This window comes from Mustela erminea, chromosome 18 (assembly GCF_009829155.1).
Source record: "Mustela erminea isolate mMusErm1 chromosome 18, mMusErm1.Pri, whole genome shotgun sequence".
In the NCBI taxonomy this organism is placed as follows: Eukaryota; Metazoa; Chordata; class Mammalia; order Carnivora; family Mustelidae; genus Mustela; species Mustela erminea.
In genome coordinates, this window is record NC_045631.1 from 7669757 (window position 1) to 7691785 (window position 22029).

Below are 22029 nucleotides of genomic sequence, written 5' to 3' on the forward strand. Positions count from 1 at the left end.
ACACCTTTAGCATGATCGTCTCTTAGAATGGTTTTAATATCGTGTAAATGTTGGGGTTTCACGAATCTACAAATAAATTACTCTAGAACGGACATGCTCATTCACTCCGTGATAAAACCCCAAGCCAGAATCTCGTCCATGTGGGAGCCGAGGCAGCACAGTGGGGTCGGGCCAGTGATCTCTGGAGCAGGGGTGCCCAAGTTCGGAGCCCAGCTCCACTTCTCATTAGCCATGCACGCTTTGGAACGTTCTAGACTTCTTTATGCTACTGTCTCCTCCTCTCCCACGTGGTCCCTTCTCATGGAGTTGCCATGAGGATTAAGTGAGTAATTATTAAGTATTCTTTGTTTGTACAGTAGATTCATACAGATCGAGAAAGGTCATGAGATTTTATTGATTTGCAGACTTTGAGCAGTTTGTAACTGTTAGGAGGCTTGGTGGGAAAGACTGCTGGTCCTTAGTGATGGCTGTCTTGGGCGAGGGTGGAAAGCATGGGAAGCATGCTTTCCCCCCTCGTTTGCAATTTATAATTCAAGAGCACGCCTGCCTACTGCCAAATTTCTGGTTGGATTCCTCCTCCTAGTTCTTCCTGGAGCCCTAGTCTGAACCCAGATGTCTGTCTCCCCTCCTGTACCTCTCCAGAACTCTCTAGTGATTGCCCAGACATCCGAGGTGGAGCCCCTGAAAGTGACCCCCATTTGCAGCGATGTGGTGCCCCAAGTCACCTGTCTATCTGACGGACACTGCCCCACACCTTGCCAGGACTGCCGGAACCTTACCCAGGCTCCTTAAACCCAGCCTAAAGGAACTAGGCCCCCAAAACAACCTTATCTCTCTGAGAACCCCCAGACAGATTCACGGCTGGGACCAAGTATGACAGCCCTGGGGGCCAGTGTCACTGGAGATAGGTGGCAGCAGTCTGGTCCAGGGCCACACAGAACTTGGTCACCTCCGTCGGTCACCTAGATTCTTGCTGAGTGTTCGAAGCCTTTGTTGTCTTCCCAGGCCAGTCCCTCGGGCAGGATTTTGAGCCTCAGCACATGTTGGCTAGAGTGCATCCCCAGAGGCTAGAGAAAGAAAGAACCTTGCAGACGTCTTCCTGCTTAGGAGTACACATTCAGGCAGGTGTCCTTAGTGTTCAGGGACAGTGTGGATTTGGCTAAACTGCTAACAGTCATATTTAAAATAAAATTCTTTTTTAAATTGGGGATATGATCTTTCTGTACTCCAAATGCAGTCGTTTGTATACAAATTCCTTAGTGAGGGACAGCTGAGGGCCAGAGTTAGGTTGCAGGGTAAAAGTGCATGTTTATCTTGAAAAATGAGACCCCCATCACCTACCTGAACTCACCCTGACATCAGGCAGAGCCGTCTGAAACAGATCGGTGTTCCCACAGAGTCAAATCCTAGAGCCTCATGGCAGGGCACCCAAGTACAGCTTGGTTTACTGCCCCCTACCCCCCCGAATTCTAACTCACCCCCGGGTCCAGTCCTACACCTGAAATCTTGTCAGATTTACAGAGTGTTACTTTACATAATGCTTTAAACTGCTTCAAAAAAAAAAAAAAGTTCAAAACATTAATTTGCTAGAGCAAACTTGAGATAAGCAGCAAATCTTTGATTAAAGTTGAATGAATGAATCAATCAATCAGCCAGGGAATAAATACCTTCCATTTTATAGCTGACAGAACTAGGTTAATCCCAGGTCAGTTGCCAAATATTTTCGGAACCTCAGCTATGTGCCAGAGCCTATAAAGGAGGAAGTGATCCAGAGGAATAACGTAGAATCTGAGGGAGTGTAGTTTCAACATTGATATCGCTGGGATTTTAGACACTGGGTTGAATAAGATTACATATCCATATGTTTGGTCACTTTCTAGAACTGTACCATCCATTAGGACACCCCGTCGCCACATGTGGCTATTTAAATTTCAGTGTAAACTCAGTAAACTTAACCACTGAGTTCTTCAGTCCAGGAGCTGTCTTTTAGCTGCTCACAGCCACACATGGCCAGGAGCTGCCGCACTGATGGCACAGAGGGTGGGCGCTTCCATCCTTGCGGAAAGTTCCCAGGTCAGTTCTGCTGAGAAGGACACACGGATGCCCTAATGGACCTGTGTGTTCCATCTTCCCTGGGAGTTCATGCTTTAAACACTAGGGCATCATTTCCCCCGATTCTAAAGCAGTGGTTCTCAAATTGGACGACACCTCAGAATCACCGGGCAGGCTTGCTAAAACCCAGGTTCCTAGAGCCTCAGAACTTGCATTTCTAGCAAGCGGCTGGATGATGCCAGTGCCCCTGGTCCGGGGGCCACTTAAAGAACCACCAGCCTGCAAAGACAGAGCCAGAGAGAGCTCTAGCTGTCAGGGTATCTTGGAAATACCTAAGGATTTGGGCAGCTGGTATTGTCTGAGACGCACTCACGGCGTCATCTCTGTCACCACAGAGGTTAGGGCTCTCGTCGGCTTCTTATCTCAGGAGGACGCCTAGGCTTGAAGCCCCCTGCTGAGACAAAAAGTGGCCCCAAATATTTCCCTTCTGTGGCATCTCCAAATCATTTTGTCTTTCACCCTCCCAAGAGTGATCACGACGGGAGACGTGTATGAACAGAAAGTCTTTGAAGGCCTCCCCTGAGCGGCGTGAAAGGAAGGGGAGAGGATGGAGAAGAGGCAGGGAGACCACCCACTCACCTCATCAGCCTGCTTCCTCATGCCAGTGTCAGTGAGGACCTGCTTCTGTGCTGGGCACTGAGGCCTTTGGCGAAAGGCACTGATGAGCCATGAGTGCAGGTTTAAGCAAGATAGCAGCAGGGCCCGGAGTTTGGGACCATCTAACAGTGTACTGTAGGCGGGTTCTCCCCGGTGTTGGAAAGCAGTACTTTGCTGAGCCCTCCTTCTTGGTCCTCCCAAGCCTGTGTGCCTTCTGCCTCCTCCTGCCCCCTCTCTAGCAGGCCTCTACCTGTCCTGGGCCTGGCCTCCACCCTCCCGCCCTCCCTAGCCAAATTTCACCCCTCCAGTATTTAATGAAGCATCTGTCGGGTCTCCTTTGAAAGTGCAGCTTGAGGCATATGGGCGGTGGAAACCCTACAGCTTCTAGGCCTGTCTAGTTGAGAAGAAAGATGAAAAAAAATAAATAGTCCTGAAAAACACTTTGCATCCCAGACGGCCGCAGACAGCTTGCAGAGTAAGGAAATGTTCATGTTCCAAAGTACTTTTCCCCCTTCTCAGCATCTAGATCATTTTGTGGTTTCTGTGGTGGCCGCAAGGGCCAATTAGGACCTCCAGAGGGTCTGAGCACTGAAGAGAAGGATTACGCTGCCTCCCATCCTCCATTTCGAGACCGAAAACCTAAAATAAGCCTAAGGACATCCCATAGGATTCTGGTTGCCCCCCACACACACACAACTACTTTGTTATTTCCTCATCAGATAGCGCAGAAAGCATGTCATTGTTCTAGCTGTCCCTGGGGGCATGGGTGCAGAGCAAGAGCACCTGCTCAGCCCTATAGGTACCCCAGCATCTAGAGAGGGAGGCTGGAATTGGGGTGGGAGGGAGCCAAACAGATCAGCAGATGGAAACCGGGAAAGCTACATCACTGCGAGTTCTTCGTATCTGCACTTTCCCATATGATGCTCTTCTAGTTGGAAACAGCTAGCTTTGCACAAACAGCCTGGGGTGGGGTTTTTGTCCCCAGCCGGACACCCTGTGTTGTCACACCCTGGGCCCCAGCTCAGAAACGCCCGTTTGTGGCCAGCAGGTCCATAAAGGTAATCATGATCATGGGACTGTACCTGGGTCCCATTTCCTTCTAGCACGCGGGGTTAGGCCTTTTCTCCCACCCGCCTAATTACTTTGCCTTCTTTTTTTCTTTTTTAAGCTGAACCGCTATTCCCAAAAAACAGTGAAAATGCTTACAAGCAAAAAATAAAAATAAAAATAAAAAACACACCAGGAAGGCCAACCAAGAGGGCCGTTTTGGCCCCGGGTGTGGCCAGGACAACAGTGAGAGAAGTGACCTTTGAGGGGCCCCGGGGAAGGGGTCGCTGGCAGATAAAGTGCGGGCAGCAGACAGCCCAGCTTTGGAGCGGGCCTGGAGCCATAGGCATTAGGCTTCTCAACAGTGTTTACCTCCAGGGACAAACTTTAGTTTATCTTGGAGGCCTCAGGGTAAAGTACTTCCCCCTCCTCCTTGCCAAAGCTCCCCGGGCTCTCTCTCTCTCTCTTCCTCTCTCTCCCCATGGCCCCCACTGCTTTAAGAAGGCTCTGATTCTCTTTGGTCATTGTCTCCCAATCGGACCCAATCCCAGGTCTTGGAAGTTTGTGGAACGAGGGAGGGTGACAGTCGTGTTTGTAATTCAGATGTTGTTGTGCGGTAAACATTAATTATGTCAGCCCACATTCAGTTACAAATGAGGACTCCATCAAGGGCCCTTATCAGCAAGTGACGTTCGGCAGATGGATGGTTTTAGTAACAAAAAAGAGAAGGAGTGTTTTTTTAGCCTCAGGTGGTAAACTACAAAATGTTAAATACTGTTTCACTCTATTTACCTCCTCTATTCCAAGATGAGAAAAGAGAATAGAACAGAGAGAATGTTCCATTCACTCACTCATTCAACAAATATTTATCAAGACCTTCCTAAGTACCTGCCTCCGTTGAACCCAAGCACCTTGAAAGATTCCCTTTAGAGCCCCGGTTCAGTTTGAAATGAAACTTGAAAGTGAGCGTCTGTGTTCATTCTCTCGGAGATTCGTTTTCCGTAACTAGCCTCCGAGGGTTGCATTAATTAAGACAAATGATATTTTTAAAGACAGGGTGAACAAGGAAGAGCTTCCTGGGAATATTAGCAAACCAAACAATACTAGAGCCCTTATTCTCTTCGCAGACAAAACCCACAAAAGGCTGAGAAAGAACATCCTAGAAACGTGGTGCTAGACCCAAGACTGACAGCGGTATAATTGGAGGCCGCCTTTGGTCCTCCCCAGAAAGCGCACCCGGAGCTGACCAGCTGATCACAGCTTTTAGGGGCCTGGCCCATGCCTTCCTGAGGGAAATGATAATGCCTAGGAAGGGCAGCCTCTAGTAGACATGGTGTCTGGCACTGGATGCACGTTTAGTCACTGCTCCTCAGGGAACATACTAGTATTCAGATAAGAGAGACGGAAATGCCCTCAGATGGGAGCTGCGGGAGTGCAGAGCGCTGGGGTTTCTTAGAGAACCTGCAGAGATGCCCCCAACTAAACTTCCCTAGAGGGAAATAAGGGGGGGGGCACTTGTTCCAGAGTCAGAGCTCTGTGCCTCCTCTGCCTCGGTCTCCCTGCAGATGGAAGCCTCTGGTGACTCTGTGGGCACGGGGATGGTGGGCGGTGCGCGATACGGTGAGGGAGGGAGAGCGCCCGGGCCCCTGCTCCCTGCGCCTCTTCGTCATTCCTGACTCACTTCCAAAGAATTCCAGGGCAAGCTGTCACTGCCCACTCTGGTCCCTGTTTTCAGAGGACCCGTGGTCTTGCCTTCTATCAGTGCGCAGCTGATCACCCGGCCCCACACCTGCTCTCCTTTATGGCCAGCGCCGTGGAAGTCTATCGCACAGTGGAAGCTGACCTGTTTCACAAGCCCCTTTGTGTTCGCCCTCAAAGGGAAGGCTCTGGAGTCTGTGACCATGAAGTTTGGGTTTGGCTCTGCTCCCCCAGCCATGCCCCAGTTTACATACCCGTGTACCCCTGAGAGCACAAATACAACCAGTCAGGGAACAGACCGGCTACCAAGGGCCACACTTGGAGGGAGCCTGTTGTACTGGGGAGGGCAGACCCCCGCAGCTCAGCACCAAGGTTCACTAAAGCTGTTTCTTTGTCTTTTTCAAGGCCATGGGTGGGCAGAGAATGACAGTGAATGGGGTTTGGGGTTGGTTGAATGTGCGCCCACCAGGGGCAGAGGAAGCAAACCATTGAACCCCATTCCAAAAGGAATTTTGATTTGGGAGGGCACTCACAGGGACTCAGAACTCCAACTTGAAGATTTTTGTCTCCATCCTCTTGGGAAACCATGTGGCTGCAATGGCCTTGGCTTTGTTTGCCAACAAAATGATGGGTGGACGCCATGGCCAAGTGTTTCCCGACCTGAGCAGAGGTGGCGGTGGTTGAGATCTCCGCCCCCCTCCCCCGGCCCCTCAGTTGGAATGATGTAAAAATGATTGATAGATGTTTTGAGAGGCTTTAAAAACGCATGTATTTGCAACGGGCCACTAGGAAGACATTGGTTAGCCTTGCCCCACCTAATATTAATATGTCCCCCTAATCGGAGCAAGGCGGCATGAGACGTGGCTTCCCTCCAGCTCTGCACACACACGCAGTACAATAGATGGGCTGGTCTCCATTTTTGTGTATGGAAGAAAAGAAAGCAGGCCACGGGCACACCCGGGTATCCTCTGGTGTCGCCTCTGAGCTGAGATCGTGGCATTGTGAGCCCAGGAAGTTGCTTCCCTCTGGAGAACCATACCCCCCAGATACACCTATCTATCTCCCAGATTTCTGGTATTTCCTGTATTCATAGATCGACAAATCTTTGCTTCAAAGACCGGAAGCAGACATGTCTTCCGGATATGATTAAACCACGTACGTGCACAGCTTCTACAGCGATGGGGAGGGAAATGAGAAAACACAGTGAAAAGGAGCAGAAGAGGCACAGTTTATGTGAGCAGACTGGGGACTCAGAGACCATCTTTAGATCCCAGTTCACCAATCACTTCTTCCAGGAAGCCTTCCCTGACTTCTCTAAGGCTGACTTGGGTCTTCCTCTTCAGGGTTCCCCACAAGCTCTCCACCCAAGGTGACCCTTCAGAGGCCGTCCTCCTGTTTTAAGCTGTCTGCCTCCCTGGCCAGACTCCAGCTGAGGGCCCTCGAGCACACACTGCACCTCTCATCACATAGCAGGTCCCAGGGACAGCAGACTGCTCTGGGTTGGGGGGGGCGGTGGGGGGGCAAGGCTGAGCCCAGGCCTTTGAGTCCGTGAACTGAGTGCTCTGTGTTTACCCCACAAGGAAGGTGGGTTCCACCACAGCCCCCGGACTAATCCAAGTCTTCCTGTTCCGGTTCACCTTATCTTGATGAAGAGAGCAATTTGTTTTACATCTTTTGTAGGAGCCCAGGCAGTTGTGGCCCATCAAGTAGAACCGTGTGGGGGTGGTGGTTTTCTGATTACAATCCATTAAGGCTGAGCTGTGATTTCTAAAGCTCTTTCATTTGTGACATGAGCCAAACCCACACCCAATTTCCTCTCGCGTAGAAGGCAGCATGCTACTCTTATGAAAATGATTTTTTTAATTATGTTATTTTAAGCAGAAGCATAACCGAAAATGCAGATTGAGCAAAACAGAATACTCCAGTTGGCACACAAAAAAGAGGGCTTTTGAGAAAGGCAAGCAAGAGCCCACACTGGGGCCTGGATCATTTTAACCGTTTCCAGCCTGGTTTCCTGATGAAGTTGGCTTTTTCCCAGCTCTGTTCAATACAACAGCAGAAGGGCTACTGGGCCCTGGCTTCCCCGATTGCCCTCCCCTGGGAGACCTCCCCTGGTCTGAGCCCTCACTGACATCCCGTCTCTTGGCAGGACATGTCTCATCCTTGTCCGCCCCCCTCCTCCCACCCCCACCCTGATTGTCATCACTGTGGCCCATTATCTGTTCAGACCCTTTGGGTACGAAGCCGGTCCCGAACAGCGGGCGGGTTGCTCCCAGTACCTCATGCTCAGACCTCAGAGTGCCCCAAGGCCCTGAGAATCTAACAGCGCCCCCTTTCCTGGTCCTTTTCCATCAGGACACGGAGGAGAAGTCCAACCTTCCCCTTTTGTCCTTTCCAGTTCCCCAGGGGCATTCACTGTCAAGACAGAGACTGTTTGTCCCTAATGGAAACAAACTTTTTTTAAAGGTCCTGAGACACACACACACACACACACACACCCGCCCCCAATAAATGGCAGATGGAGATTCTCCTTACATCAAGCCCTTTCTCTGCCCGGTAACATCAGCATTTGAATTGGCACCGCAGTCCGCTGTTACCAGTCTGAGTCCTCGTGGGGCCGCATCCCTTCCAAGAGAAGGGGCTGGTATGTGTGAATACCCCTGTGGAGGCCCGTTAAGGAATCTCTTCATCCGTAGGAGGAGAGTGATGTCACTCACTGGAAGGTGGTCCTGAGCAGGAGTGAGTGTATAATTCCTCCACCCAAGGCCTGGCATGGGACCGCACAAGGCATTTAACTGGGATGTCTTGCCAGAACCCCAAACTCAGAATGGCCCCAAATAGAGCTCTCCGTGCCTCCACCATGAGCACGCTCCCCTGTGTGTGACCCCAGTGTTCCCCACCTCAGTATAAGGACTGGTGTCTGCCACCCCTATGGCTCCCATGAGGTGGCCCAGCGGTGAGCTTTCCACTTAGTTCGGGCAGGAAGCCTGTGCTGCCTTTGGGAAGGCCTTCCCTGAGCCGACTGCGGTTACATTTGCTTGAACTAAAATATAGACGTATCAGGTTATTTATAGACAGGCTTAAAAGGGATCAGAGGGACTTGGCAGCAACCTTGCCCTCACAGGGATGCGTGCATCGAGTCTTGGTTATTTGGTAATCGTGGAAGGCTGTAAAGGAATTGATGGCCTTCTGGAACCCATGAGACACGGTCCCAGGATCTGAAAGCCGGCTCCGGGCCTCCGCAGTCTGCACCCACGTGAGCCCTACTTGATACGCTCCAGCTGCCTGACATGCTGAACTCAGAAATGGGCACACGTCTGCCCCGAATGATAGGATCAAAAGTCACCACTCTGTCTGTGGGGTGACGAGAAAGCCTGCCCCTATTGTCGCTGCACAGCCCACACTGGGGAGGAATACAGATCAGAGATGAAAAGAGAGGCTCCTTCCCTCTGATCCTCCTCGGCGTGGATGCCACAGGCCCCTGCAGGACCTTGGAAGCCCCAGCCTGGATTCTGAATTATTGAAACTGCCTTGTCGCCTGCTGAGTTCTGTTTTAGCAGTAGTGCGCCCCAACCCCCCCTTCTCTGAATATTCCCACAGACGAGGGGCTTAAAAGATCCTCATTACCTGAAATAGGACCGTGGTTACAAATTTGCAGCCTCTGCGGGCCAGTGCTGGCCGGGGTAGGTAACACAGCAGGTTAGGGAGCTCTCAGGTCCCTGACCAAGGACCCCCAGGAGGCACTCGGAGGTCAGGAGCAAGGGATCCAGGCCGAGCATCCCAGAGAAGGGAGAAAGGGGGAGGAGAAGAATCCTAATAGGCCTGTGGTTCACAAATCAGTGCTAGAAAACAGCAACCTCGGGTGGCTTTCAGTAAGCCTTCCTTTGTGCACGTGGGCTCCCGCTACGCGTGTGATGACCCTTTACCGCAGTGGCATCGAGCACTTTCTATATTCTCCTCCAGGGATGCAAAGGAAAATGAACATTCCCTTCAGGAATTTGCATTCAAGCAGAAAACAGAGAAGCACGTAATGAGGAGACACCAGGGTTTGCCCAGTGGTAGACGCAAGTAGGAGTAGCTTCCAGACACACGTCCTAGCTCAGACCCTTCCTTACGATTCCTTGGTTGCCATCTGGATGTCCCAAGGGCGTGTCAGGCTGAACGCATTCGAGGTCACACATGCGTGGTCCTCCCCCTGTTTGTCATCTCAAGGAATGGCCTCTCCATGGAGCCCCTCTTGATACTTCCCTCTCCTTCCGCTCCTTATTTCACACTCGCTCCCTGTCACTTGGCCTCCCCAAGGAAGGCCTCTCAGGTCCAACCTACTGTTCCCACCTTGATACCAGCTCCTGTCACCTCTCATCTCAGCCCCTGATCAGGGCTCCCCTACCCGCTCGGGGCCCCTCCAGTGTGTTCTTTCACAGATTGGTCAAGAAACACCACGGCCCTTTCCTCGCCCCGCCCCCCCCACAAGTGCAGGCCCCCGTGTGCGTGCACACCGGGCGCACACGCGCGCGCACACACACACTTAAACATGTTACCATCTCTCCATGGCTCTCTGTTGCGTTTACGATCAAACCAGTACTTGGCAAAGTTGGGGGTGGTGCGTCACAACCGCCCCTCCAGCCACACTTGCTCCCTTTTTGACTTTGATACATTTTTTAAATTATCATACAGGCCAACTGGCCTTTTTTTTCTTTCAATAGACAGCTCTGTGAACCCTAACACATGTTCTCATCTCCTTTTAATACCTGTCTACACCATGCTCCTTCTTGCCCCTTTGTGACGACCTCTCTGTCTGCCAGCCTGCAGGGGACCAGGTCACTCTGCTCAGCTCCCACAGAGCTCAGCTCCGATCTCCCTTCCTCAGAGATGTCTCCTCTGCCCACCTCAACTGGGTCGTGTTCTGTGCCCTCGTGGCACAAATTTTTCCTGCACAGCTGTTGCGTGGTGAGGTAGATTCACTAGTGTGGCTCTTGATCTAACTCCTGGCTGGTGAACCCCCCCACACCCCAGGAGGGGCACGTGTGGATTTGTATTTGCCGTCCTATCCCCTGTAGTGCTTGCCACTTAGTGGTAGGTGCTCAGCAAACACTGCCATGTGAGTAAATGGGCAGGGAGCAAACACTTCCATGCATGAGCAACTAGGCAGAGAGGTGCTCAGCAAACACTTCTGTGCCTGAGTAACTGGGCAGGGAGTTGCCTGCATAGGAATGAGCAGCCCTGTAGTCAGGACTTGGGGGAGGCAGCTTAGTGTGGTAGGGGAGCCAGTCTCCACATCAGACAGACTCACTCTGAATCCCTCCCTTAACCTCTTTTTGTAGAATTTAACATCCTCTGAGCTTCTTGGCTCACTTCCTGAGCATAAAACCTAACAGCCTGTAGGCAGGAGTAAATGAGCTAAACTACATGGAAGTCTCAGTCTTACTAGGTGCGTGCATCTCGCCTTTGTGGGCGAGGGGAGGCCCTGCTCCAGACAGAGGGGCTCGATGCTGCTCCAGACCCTAATACATCCGTGGTGAAAACCCGCAAAGCCGACAAGTTCTCGTTCTGCTCGGGGACCATGGCCCTTCCTGCCGCTCCGCGATTGAACGCCGCTGTCTGAATGCCTCCTGCTTGCCGCGGGGTGCAGGCGCTGTGCAATGTGCCAGACCCCAGCCCCGGAAGCCCTGGCGGTCCACGGTGGAACAGTCAGGACGCAGACAAAAGCGGCGATGCCGAGCGTGGGCCCCGCGCTGCGTTTAGTACCTAGTACCGTCTTTGGGAGTAGGGAGCAGCCAGCTCCCCCGGAGGAGGGGGGGGCGGTCCTTGTCTGGGTGGCCGGGCCAGCTTGGGACGTGGCCCTCCGCCTCCCCCAAGCGCCTCGCTGGGGGAGGCCAGGAGAGCTGAAGCCCTCACTCGCCCCCCCCACCCCGGGCCCGTACAGGGGTTTCTCCGGTCGCCGCAATGCAGTGGGCGCTGCGTGGACGGGAGCCCCGGGTGCTCAGGTCCTGGGGCGGGGAGGAGCAGGCGTACTGAGAAAGCCGGGGGGTCTTGGAGAGGGCGCACTTGCCCTCCCCCGGGCTTGCCTTCGGACAAGCCGAGGCGAGAACCCAGACTGGCAGGTGGTGGTGGCAGGGCGGGGCCGGCAAGGCCTGCGGCGCCGGGGAGCGCTGCCCCTGTGCCCCTCTGACCACACCCCTCTTCTCGTCCACCCGCGCACAGGAGCCTTTCTCCTGGGAGGGATCCTCTACTCGTGGCAGTTCCCCCACTTCAACGCGCTGAGCTGGGGCCTCCGCGAAGACTACTCCCGCGGCGGCTACTGCATGATGTCGGTCACGCACCCGGCCCTGTGCCGGCGCGTCGCGCTGCGCCACTGCCTGGCCCTGATCGCACTGTCCGCCGCCGCGCCCGCGCTCCAGGTCACCACGTGGGCCTTCCCCGTCGTCTCCCTCCCGATCAACCTGTACATTTCCTACCTCGGCTTCCGGTTCTACACCGACGCGGACCGGAAGAGCTCCCGGAAGCTGTTCTTCTGCAGCCTGTGGCACCTGCCCTTGCTCCTGCTGCTCCTGCTCACCTGCAAGCGGCCGCCGGGCGCGGGCGGGGCCGCGGGGGAGCCTCGGGGTTAAGACCCCCGAGGGCACGCGGGGGAAAAAAAAAAAAAACCAGGAGCAAAAAACGCGGATGGGGAGACGCACTCTTTTCTGCCCCCTTTGCGGTGAGACAAGACTATCTTGGTAATTCTGGAGCCCCAGAAGGGAAATTGCTGGGTTTTCGTACGAGGTCGTACAGAGATTTGGTGCTCAGCGATCACCCAACGATTTTTTTTTCCCATGGTAACGTCCGAAATGCTCCCCAAATAAATAGGTTGGCTCAGGTGATGAATACAAAGAGAATCTTGTTCTCTTGAAGGGTCTTTATGTATTTCTTTCTCCAACACCCATGTTGTTTTTCTTCTTCCTCCTGTGGATGTACAAGGACACCTCTTCCTTCTCGGGCCACACACACGCACACGCACCCACGCCCCACCTGGCCAGCCGAGGTGGCCAGATGCCCAGGGAGCACTGGGACTGCGTCTGCGGTCCTGCGTCCTCAGGAGTCTGGAGGGCCGCGTCCCTGGGAGGCTGTGCGCACCGCCGGCCCTCCCTGTGAGTGAGCCCGGGGCCCCGACTCCGGCTTTCTCACGTGTATTCCCAACCGCATATCCCCCCAAACAATAACAGAATACCAAGGGTGCGCTGCTGCCCGACTCCGGAAAGGAGAATTCCAAACGGTTGCCTAGGGGATCTCGGACAGGACTGCCAGCCCCGGGCCCACCCTCATTACGAAGCGGAATCAAAGGCATCTTTATAGTTGGCTTGAAATACAGGAGGTGTCTGAAGCGTTTCCTTCTGGAAGGGTGCGCCAGATTTCCCACCAGCAGTCCGTCTGCCTCTGACCCCTTTCTGTCCCCCTCTGGCCTCTGCTGTCCACCAGAGCAGGGAAATCCGGAAAAAAGGTGAGCTGGCCCAGCCAGCCACAGAGCTCATGTTCTTGTCCCTTTAGTGAAAAACCACATTTCTCTCCAGGTACCTTCTGAATCCAGGAAGTAGCCCCATATGTCCAATGGCCGCAAGAGCCAGAGGCTTGGGCTGGACTCCTCTTGGGGATTCATGCAGTTCCCGGAGTTGTGTGAGTTCACCTGTAGCCAGGTGTGGCCTCAGTCACCTGTGGTTCCATCCATCCGTCCCTCACATGCACCACTAGTCCACTGTCAAATCCCACTTCCTGGAAGGTCTTGATGCTTAACAGGGTATTTGCTTTACTCCGTTTCCTGGGGCACTGCTGCCCTGTAGGAATTCATTTGGGGGAGTTTAAGCAACATTCAGATGGTCCCTGCAATATGCCTGTTCTCAGACATTTCTAAAGCATCAGATACCATCTGACCCCTGTTTCTACTTATCTGCAATATTACCTCTTGGCTGTATCCCGGTTCTTGACTGTGGGAAACATGGCATAGGAATGTGTGCAAAGAACATCAACACCTTGTTGCAGCCTTCAGATTTGTGAAATGCCTCCATTCTCTTTTCCTGCCGCAATAAACCGGTATGTAAAAACCGAAGCGTGTGTGAGGTCCTTTCTTTAATCACCTTGTATGGTGACTCACTTTTATGAGCCAGCAAATGATTAGAACACATCAGTATTTCTGTGTCAAGGCGGTAGAAGTGAACACACTGGGGGGCGGGGGGGGGGGTGTTAGTGTTTTTGTTTTGTTTTGTTGTTTGTTTTGTTTTGCTTTGTTTGTTTGTTTGTTTGTTTTTTAAGTAGGGGAGAGAGACAGCATACTTCCTGCCCAGCACAGATCCTGACTCGGGGCTCGATCTCAAGACCCTAACCTGAGCTGATACCAAGAGTCAGACGCTTAACCAACTGAGCCACTCAGGAACCCCCAAACCTGATTTGTAATACTTGTATACTCCAAAGAATAAGAGCATAATTATTAAGCATCATGATTATTAAGAAGAAAAGCCATGACCGACCTGCCCTCACCCTCCCTTCGGTTTGGAATCCCCCAGTCGCTTCTTTCCTTCCAAACCAGCACAGAAATCATCCTTAGTGCCTCCTAGGCCTCTCATTCGCCTGCTTGGAAAATACCAATGACTGCATACCGTCCCCGTTGGGCAAATGAAGTTGCAGCTTTTCAGTGCTCAGACCCAGTTTTCTCTCCGGGTATCTCCAATGTGAAGCCACCTTGGGGATTTTCCACCATGCCTCAGACCTCCCTGCGGACACCCTGTTCTCAGATGACTCCTCCACCTCCCCAAACCCCTGCCCCGTAGGTCCCAGTGTGGAATGTGGATTTCAGGCTCCAGTAACCGCCTCCCACCCCACCACCCTCCAGGCCCCAGGATGTTGCTTGCTCCCCCGGAGTCCTGGGGCACCTTGTTTCTCCACACCTGACCTTGACCACCTTTCCTAAGGACTTTGTGCTCATCAGCATTATCGAGGTGGGTGAAGCCTGTTCTTTAATGGTGGGAAGTCTTGCCAACACGACAGCTCCCTTCAGATGTCACTTAGACGCATGCAATATGGCCTCAGGGGACCCAAAGTTAAGTAAAATTAAAAAAAGAAAAAAAAAGTCTCTGTGTTTGCGTCCCCTGGTCCTTCCCAAGTGTAGGACCCTTCTCCCCGGGAACACCTCCCACCCCGCTCCTGAATTAGTGGACGGGAGCACAGCCTGGGACGTGATCTCTGGACTAATCAGTTTTTACCCGGGTCCTTCAGGCCGCTCGGCTGCAAGTGCAGGACTAGGTCCCTGGGGGCCCTGACGGGGTAGGGGCTACAGGAGCGGAGGAGGGCCTGGAGATATGAAACAGGGTTGCACCGGGAGGCCGGTTATCCTAGAACACAGCAAACAAATAAAAGGGGGAAAGGACGCAACCAGCTGCTTCATTATTAGCTTTTTTAAAAGCAGGCTTCTTAGCACAGTGTTCCTTCTGGCCCTGGGGAAACTGTACCAGCCTCCCTTTATTTCAAGAAAGCCACCGTATCTGTTCTAAGGATAAAACCACATTTCACCAAAGGCTCTGTCTCTGGAAGCCTGCAGCTGCCCGGGGATGCCTTACCTGCTCCCAGGACCCCGCTTTTGTGTTTTCAAACATAAAAATGGGCTCCATAGAAACACCTTTCGACACATGTGCTTTGAGCACCCCGTTTGCTGGTTCTGGAAAAGGCAAAACTGTCAAGAGCCGTGCTTGGCTTAGAAGCTCCTGCCGCTGGTTCACCCTGGTTTCCCCCACCCCGCCATCCTCCTCCCCCTGGTCTGCTGTGCTAGGGAAACAACGGGAACCCAGCATTTCTCTGCCAGGCAGGCCTTGTTGGGAGCAGAGCAAAGCTTTTCCTGCTTGCTGCCCCTGGTGTGACGGGAGGCTCCCTCCTCTGTTTCTGCTAGAGCTGGGGTCCCCGACTCCCCGACACGCCCAAGGTGATTGGATACTTGTAATTGACCACAGAAGGGTCCCTTCTAAGGACATGCTCACGTTCTAAGAGAATAGCTCATTTGACTTGAAAGGAGATGAGGATGTTGCCTTGGTTCTTTCTTTGGAATTAGAGGCCCATGGGGCCTCTAGGCTCTAGCCACAAGGCTCTGCTGCTTCGGGGGCACATTCTCTCCCTCTGGTCAGGTCAGTGGTTTCAACCAACCGGGCGTCTAAGGCTAGAGGAAGATAAATAGGGTCCGGCCATTGGTGTGGACACTTGGCAGACTGCTTTGGGGTCTTTCCCATCAGCTGTCAACTGTACATACGTTTCTTTCTTTCTTTTTTTTTAAGATTTTATTTATTTGCCAGAGAGAGAGTACACACGAGCAGGCAGAGAGGCAGGCAGAGGCAGCGAGAGAAGCAGGCTCCCTGCCGAGCAAGGAGTCCCATGTGGGACTCCATCCCAGGACCCTGGGATCATGACCTGAACCGAAGGCAGCGGCTTAACCAACTGAGCCACCCAGGGATCCCTGTAGGTACATTTCTATCTGCTTATCTGCACAAACTAGAAGTAAGCAGGTGCAATACACTTGCTTAGTCTTTGTTGGAAACTCAAAAATATTAGTTTCTGTGCATCTTGAGTCACAATTTCTTAACCAAAAAGAAGATGTGAAGAGATACTCTGGATCAAAGAAGCTCCGGCTCTCACTTCTTGATTTGGGTTCTGTCCCACCGTCACTGGGCCCTGCCAGGCACATCGCAGAAGATCCAAGAGGCAAGGCACCTGGCAGCGTCTGACCTCCCCGAGCTTGTGTGATGCGCCCAGCCTGGGTCACCGCTCACGGCGATGCATCGCAGAGTCCGCCGGCTGGAAAACGTCCCCTGTCCTGACTCTGACCACCCCTCACCTGCTCTCCTGCCCACTAGCTTGGGTTTTCGACGTGTTTCTGGTCTTTGCCTGCTCTACCTGGAGACCACCACCTAGCCGAGCACTGTTCCACTGCATCCGTCTCCCTTAGGACCCATCAATATGCAACCTGCGTGTTGTATTTACCGGTCTATAGACCATTCCTTGCTTCCCCAGAACCCCCGTTAGACTCGAACCCCAATAAGGCAGCACTCTTTCTCACCGCTGTGTCCCCTGGCAGCTAGAAGCAGCACTGACTCAGCCAACGATCAGTCAGTGACAGAAGGAAGGTGTGGGTGGCTTCCCGGGAGCCGCTGTGAGGGGGGTGGTGGCTGGAGTTGGAGGAGGGATGACTGTCTCTGCTGGGGTCCTGGACCAGCCCTTGAGGGTGGAGGAGAGGGGCGCCCACCCCCTGGGACCGAACCTGGGGCGAATGCATCTTCGTGTTCAGCAGACTTGACCCAGGATGAGTTACTGTCATTTCTCGATTTCTCAGTTTTGGTTTTCCGAATGCGATAGATTTTTACCACTTCCTCTCTCTTTGGGGCTATCTTGGCTCGAGTACTTAGCAGAAGAGCAACCTTAGTCGAGTGGACCTCTTGGCCATTATTTCTCTCTCTCTCTGCCCTCCCAACCCCCACCTCTTTTTGCAGGGGGGGGGGGGCTTTTTCAGATAGGTTAGGCAAGAACTTAGTGTCTTGCTACCTTTTTCCCCTAAAATCATTGGTTGGACTCCTTCCCAGCACCCATGGGCTCCGCTAGCACACCGGTTCATAACTTGGGGGACCCATCTGAGAAGTGCAAGCCCGGAGAACAGGCGCCAAGCTCAGGTCAAGGTCAAGAAGGCAGGTCAGCCGGATTGGGTGGGTGAAAATGGCAGGGGGGGTGGGCATTGAAAGCCTGTCTCTCCTCAGAAGCTGGCAGCCAGAGGCCCTGTGGGCTGGGGACCTCCCAAAACTACACTTAGGGATCAACTCCTCTCACTAAAGCAAAGCCCAGTGCAGAGGTGGGACTGGCAGGAGCAGGGAGGGTCACCCCACTCCACGCCAAACATCTTGTGACAGCAAGGTGAGCAGGACGGAACAATCAACAATTGTAGAGGCCTTCAGCAAGACAAACATAAACAAGACCTCCCCCACACCCCTTCCCAGCTTCAACAAACACAGACTGAAACAAAGCTTCCGGCAAGAGGAGGGGCACCATCCCCCCCACTTCCCCACCCAGGGTGTGGGCTAACTCAACACCCATTCAGTCTCTTATCCTGAGCAAATCAATCCCCCAGGGCCTTATGCCGCTAAAGAGGTGAACCCAGATCCCTCCCTGACCCCCGGGAGTCCGCTTGGGAGATCCGTGGGGAGCGAGGACCCCCGGGGCGGGGTGGGAGTCGTGGGGGCACCCCATTTCTGAACTGGAGTGCTTGGATGGTCTCCCAACTTCTCCGGGCCCTGACACCTTGCCGTGGGGGGCTGGCTCAGCCCCCCTGGGTCTCCTGGGCACCTACTGCTCCAGGATCCTGGTTCTTGGGTCTCTCAGTTTGACTCTTTGACCCTCTCCTCTGGGCTCCGTGCCCATCGCACAGCCATCTGGCAGTGGGTCCTGACTCTCTTCTAAGGACATCTGAGCCAAAGTGAGCCTGCAGCTCTCTGTGCATCGGGCTCTCTGCTCAGCGGGGAGCCTGCTTCCCCCTCCTCTCTCTGTCTCTCTCTGCCTACTGTGATCTCTGTCTGTCAAATAAATAAATAAAATCTTTATTTTTTATTTATTTTTTTTATTTGACAGAGAAAGAGATCATAAATAGGCAGAGAGGCAGGCAGAGAGAGGGGGGGAAGCAGGTTCCCCCCGAGCAGAGAGCCCGATGTGGGGCTCAGTCCCAGGACCCTGAGATTATGACCTGAGCCGAAGGCAGTGGCTTAACCCATTGAGCCACCCAGGCGCCCCAATAAGTAAAATCGTTAGGAAAAAAGAAAGAAAGAAAGAAAGACCACATCTGTTTGCAGGTGCGGATTGAAGTCAGTTATCATAAGGCCATTGACAGATGAAAATCCAGGGCATCTCCCTCCCTGCTCTTTAACACCACATCAGCCGCACCCCGGGATTTCCCAAGCCAGCCCCCTACTCGGGGACGCAGAGCCGGAAAGGAGCCCTCGAAAAGGCACCTCTCACCTTTAGACTCTTTCTTCTCTATAAGATGTTGCTCGGAAGACATCTCCGCTTTTTTAGGAATCATTTGCGGAAAACGTCCCGATCGAAGATCCAGAAATGAGCCAGCCGGGTCCATTTTTCACAGCCCCTGCCCCCTACCCCGAGGCCCCAACCCTGGGCATATGCAGGGAGTGGAGGGCGAGGCCTCTCCCGGCCAGCCCGGGGTCCGTCCCATCGTCCCCCAGCCACCAGCCTGCCGGGGACCCTCTCCCCACAAACATCTGCCTGGCCCAGTGCTAGTGCTCCCAGGCAGTGGCCCTCTCCCTCAGAATTGTCCCTGCTTCCTCAGCTAGAAAGGGACACTTGGCATTCCCGGGGCGAGGTATTTTAATGCTAATTTGTTTAGTCAAAAAGAAGAGCCCAAACAGATGTGGGCCATTTGGCAGGAATGACGTTCACTTGTTAGCCAAGTGCAGAAGCCTCCTTGGCAAGATATTAAATATGACCTTGGCTCCTCACGAACACTTCCTATTTCAAGAACGGAAGGGAGGCCGAGGCGGCGTCCTATAAATCAGCCTTTCAAAGAGGCAGAAAGAGGCAAACATTTGATAAATCTACATCACTGTAGCGTGCGGTCAAAGGCCCTGACAGAAGTATCTGGGCTCCCAGCATTCCAGCAAACTGCTGCCCCGCACACACCGGTAGCCGGGACCACTCGGGGAGGAAAGACTTAGCCAGTTAATCTGCCATCAGCCGATCAGCCGCCCCTGCATCTGGGGAGAGGTGGCGGGTGCAGGGTTAGGGAGTGAGGACAGTGCGGTGGCTGGGTTCTCAGGGCTGGGAGAGGTGGAGGGGGACCAGCGACCGGAAGGGGCCTCCATCCACACCCTGGGTGGTGAAGATGATGCCCTCCAGTCCCTACACCTGCTCTGAGAGGAAGGCCCCCTTCGGTAATCAGTGACAGACCCCCCCAGCCCCCGGGGTCTCAAAAGATACCCATTGGCTGCTGGGCACCGTAGCAAGTCAGGGTGGCCGGCCCCATCTGCAGTGGGTAGGGGCCGCCATAAGCCTCACTTCCTCCTCCTCCTCCTTTTTCTGCCTCTTCCACAGCCCGGCCCCCCTCCTTACTCTCGAGGTCACTTTGCCTTCGCCCCAGCTGGTCATGCTGGTCGTTTGGAACCACCCGTGTCTCTTGAAATAGCTTTTGTCCCTGTGGCTAACATGTCCTCCGTCATGGTCAATCCTCGAGTGTGATGTGCTTCCGGGCGGCCCCGGGTCCAGGCTCTGGGGCAAGACGGTCCGTTCCCACCGTCCATTCCAGCTTCAATAGGATGCTTCGGCTTAGCTGGGAAGGCAGAGATGCCGGTGGTCCCTGGAGCCGGGACGTTGGGGGAGACGCAATTCAAGTCCAAGTGGACCCCGCACGAGAGGTAGGCGCCGGAGTGACCGGACTTCCTTGCTTCAGATGAAGAGCTGGTGTACCCCCCTCCTGGCTCCCCTCCAGCAGGCGAAGGGGGGCTGATGGCCAGATGCTCACGCCTGCACCTGGCCAGCTGAAGGTGACTGGAGGAGGATGCCCGCCCCCCAGGGTGGCCTCGATGCCGCTCATGGTCAAGGGCTTCAGCACGGCCTTGACACAGTCCACACATTCTCCCCCGTCCTCCAGCTCCAGACTACCCTCCTCCCCGTTCCCTCTCAGCTGGTGAACCCACTCCCGGTGCCCCCCCCCCCAAAGAAAGGCAGCAATCAAAAGAGAATTTCTACCAAAGAGGGCGTTTGACTCATCGCCCACCTTCCAGCATCTTCTCCCGGGAGGCGGCTCGAGGGCGGGTTTCCAGGAGGGGCTGTTCCCTCTAAAGCCAGACCCTCTCTGTGCACACTCATCTGATTCCCTCTCCTCTGCTCCAACACATGGCTCCAGAAAACCTCCCCTCTCCTTCCTGCAACACGGATGCCCTGTTCTCACCAAGATCTCGTCCACAAACACACAAACATGCCTCGTCTCCCATTTAAAAGGAAAACAAAACAAAACAAAAACCCCTCTTGACTCCACTTCCTCTGCCGGCCGGCCTCCTGCGTCTCTCTTTGCTCCCCTTTGCAGCAAAGTTCGAGAGAGCCCTCCGGAGGTGCTGTTTTCAATTACCTCCCCATGGTGACCTCTTATGCCCAACAGGTTTCCGCACCCCTCCCCCCGCCGCCCCCCCCCCCCCCCCCCCCCCCCCCGCCACGCTCTGTTGTATCCGCTGGTGTCAAGGTCACCCGTGACCTCTGCGTTGCTAAACCCAGGGGGCAATTCTCCCTCCTCACTGACTTGACCTCTTCGTAGCATTGGACCCAGCTGTGTGCTTTCTGTTCCTCTTGGCTTCCAGTAACCCCAAGGCTGCTGGAGGTTCTTCCTGTTTCACTGGGTGCTCGCTGTCAGCCGGGGCTGGCGGTTCTTCTGCTTCAATCTCTGACCCTCTTCTCCTTCCTCCCCCTCCACGGCCCCTCGTGAGCCCGGGCAGTCCCACAACTGGGAACACCAGCCATGCACCAGCACCCCGAAGGGGGCTCGCCAGTGTTGACTTTTTTCTAGCTCATTCCAGTCTCGTCTCTCCGTCTGCCACATAGGCATTTCCATTCCGAGGTCTAAGACACGTTGCAGACCCCGCGCGCCCCACCAGACTCCTGATCTCCGCGCCCCACCAACATCTTCCCTCCCAGAGCTGCCTTCCCCGTTCACTCCGCCAAAACCTTTACACCCTCCTCTCTGCCTCTTTTCCTGAAAACCCTGCCTACTGGATCTTCAGAATGGAGCCAGAATCCAGGGGTCATCACTGGTGTCTCTTGCTGGGGAGAGGAGCAGGGGGAGGGCTCCAATGGCTCCCTTCCTTCCTTGCCCTTCTACTGCTGGAGAGATCATTTTACATCTTCTCTCCTGGGCACCCTGCAGTGGTTCCCCAGATTAAAGGGCCCACCAGGCCCCATAGGATGAACACCCCAGGACCCATCCAACCTCAGTCCCCAGTGGGCTCCCCCCTTGCGGCCTTCACGCAAGCCAGCTTAACTTGGGTCTGCAACTCTCCATCTCCAGATGGCCACAGGACTCACTGGCCACCATCCCTTCACGCGTCCTACTGTCCCCCAGAGCGCTCAGGGCGCTCTAATGCAATGTATCCTGGGCTGTCTGTCTCCCTCACCCATTCCTTTCCTCACCAGATGGAACAGGCCTTCGGGCAACATCTTCGTTTAGTTCACCTTCGATCCCAAGTCCCTCAGAGGATTCCAGGCCCATCGCCAATCGCAAGACCGTGTTACCGAAAGAGTAACATTGAGCACGTAAGGGATTTTCTGACTTGAAAAATGTTTTCATCAAGTACATTCGTCTCCTGTTACTGCCTGGTAAGCTACCACAATTTACAGCTTAAAACAACACGCCATTTACTGACTCTGAATTCTGTGGGTCACCAGTCAGAGCATAAGATGGTCCCAGTCCCCTGCTCAGGGTCTCACCGGAGGTGCTCACAGGCAGGTCCCCTCAGAGGCTGCACCAGAGAAAGGTCACCTTGCAAGCTTCCTCAAATTGTTGGCAGAGTTCTCTTTGCA

General features: G+C 54.0%; 1 protein-coding gene across 1 annotated transcript in view; it reads left to right on the top strand.

The window, feature by feature from the left end:
• Positions 1-13533, top strand: part of LOC116577378 (protoheme IX farnesyltransferase, mitochondrial) — a 131937-nt gene extending 118404 nt beyond the window's left edge. Inside the window, exon 7 of the mRNA XM_032320458.1 lies at positions 11659-13533. Within this exon, the coding sequence (XP_032176349.1) occupies positions 11659-12065 (407 nt within the window). The 3' untranslated portion in view covers positions 12066-13533. The remainder of the gene's footprint in view (positions 1-11658) is intronic.
• Positions 13534-22029: the final 8496 nt, after the last annotated feature.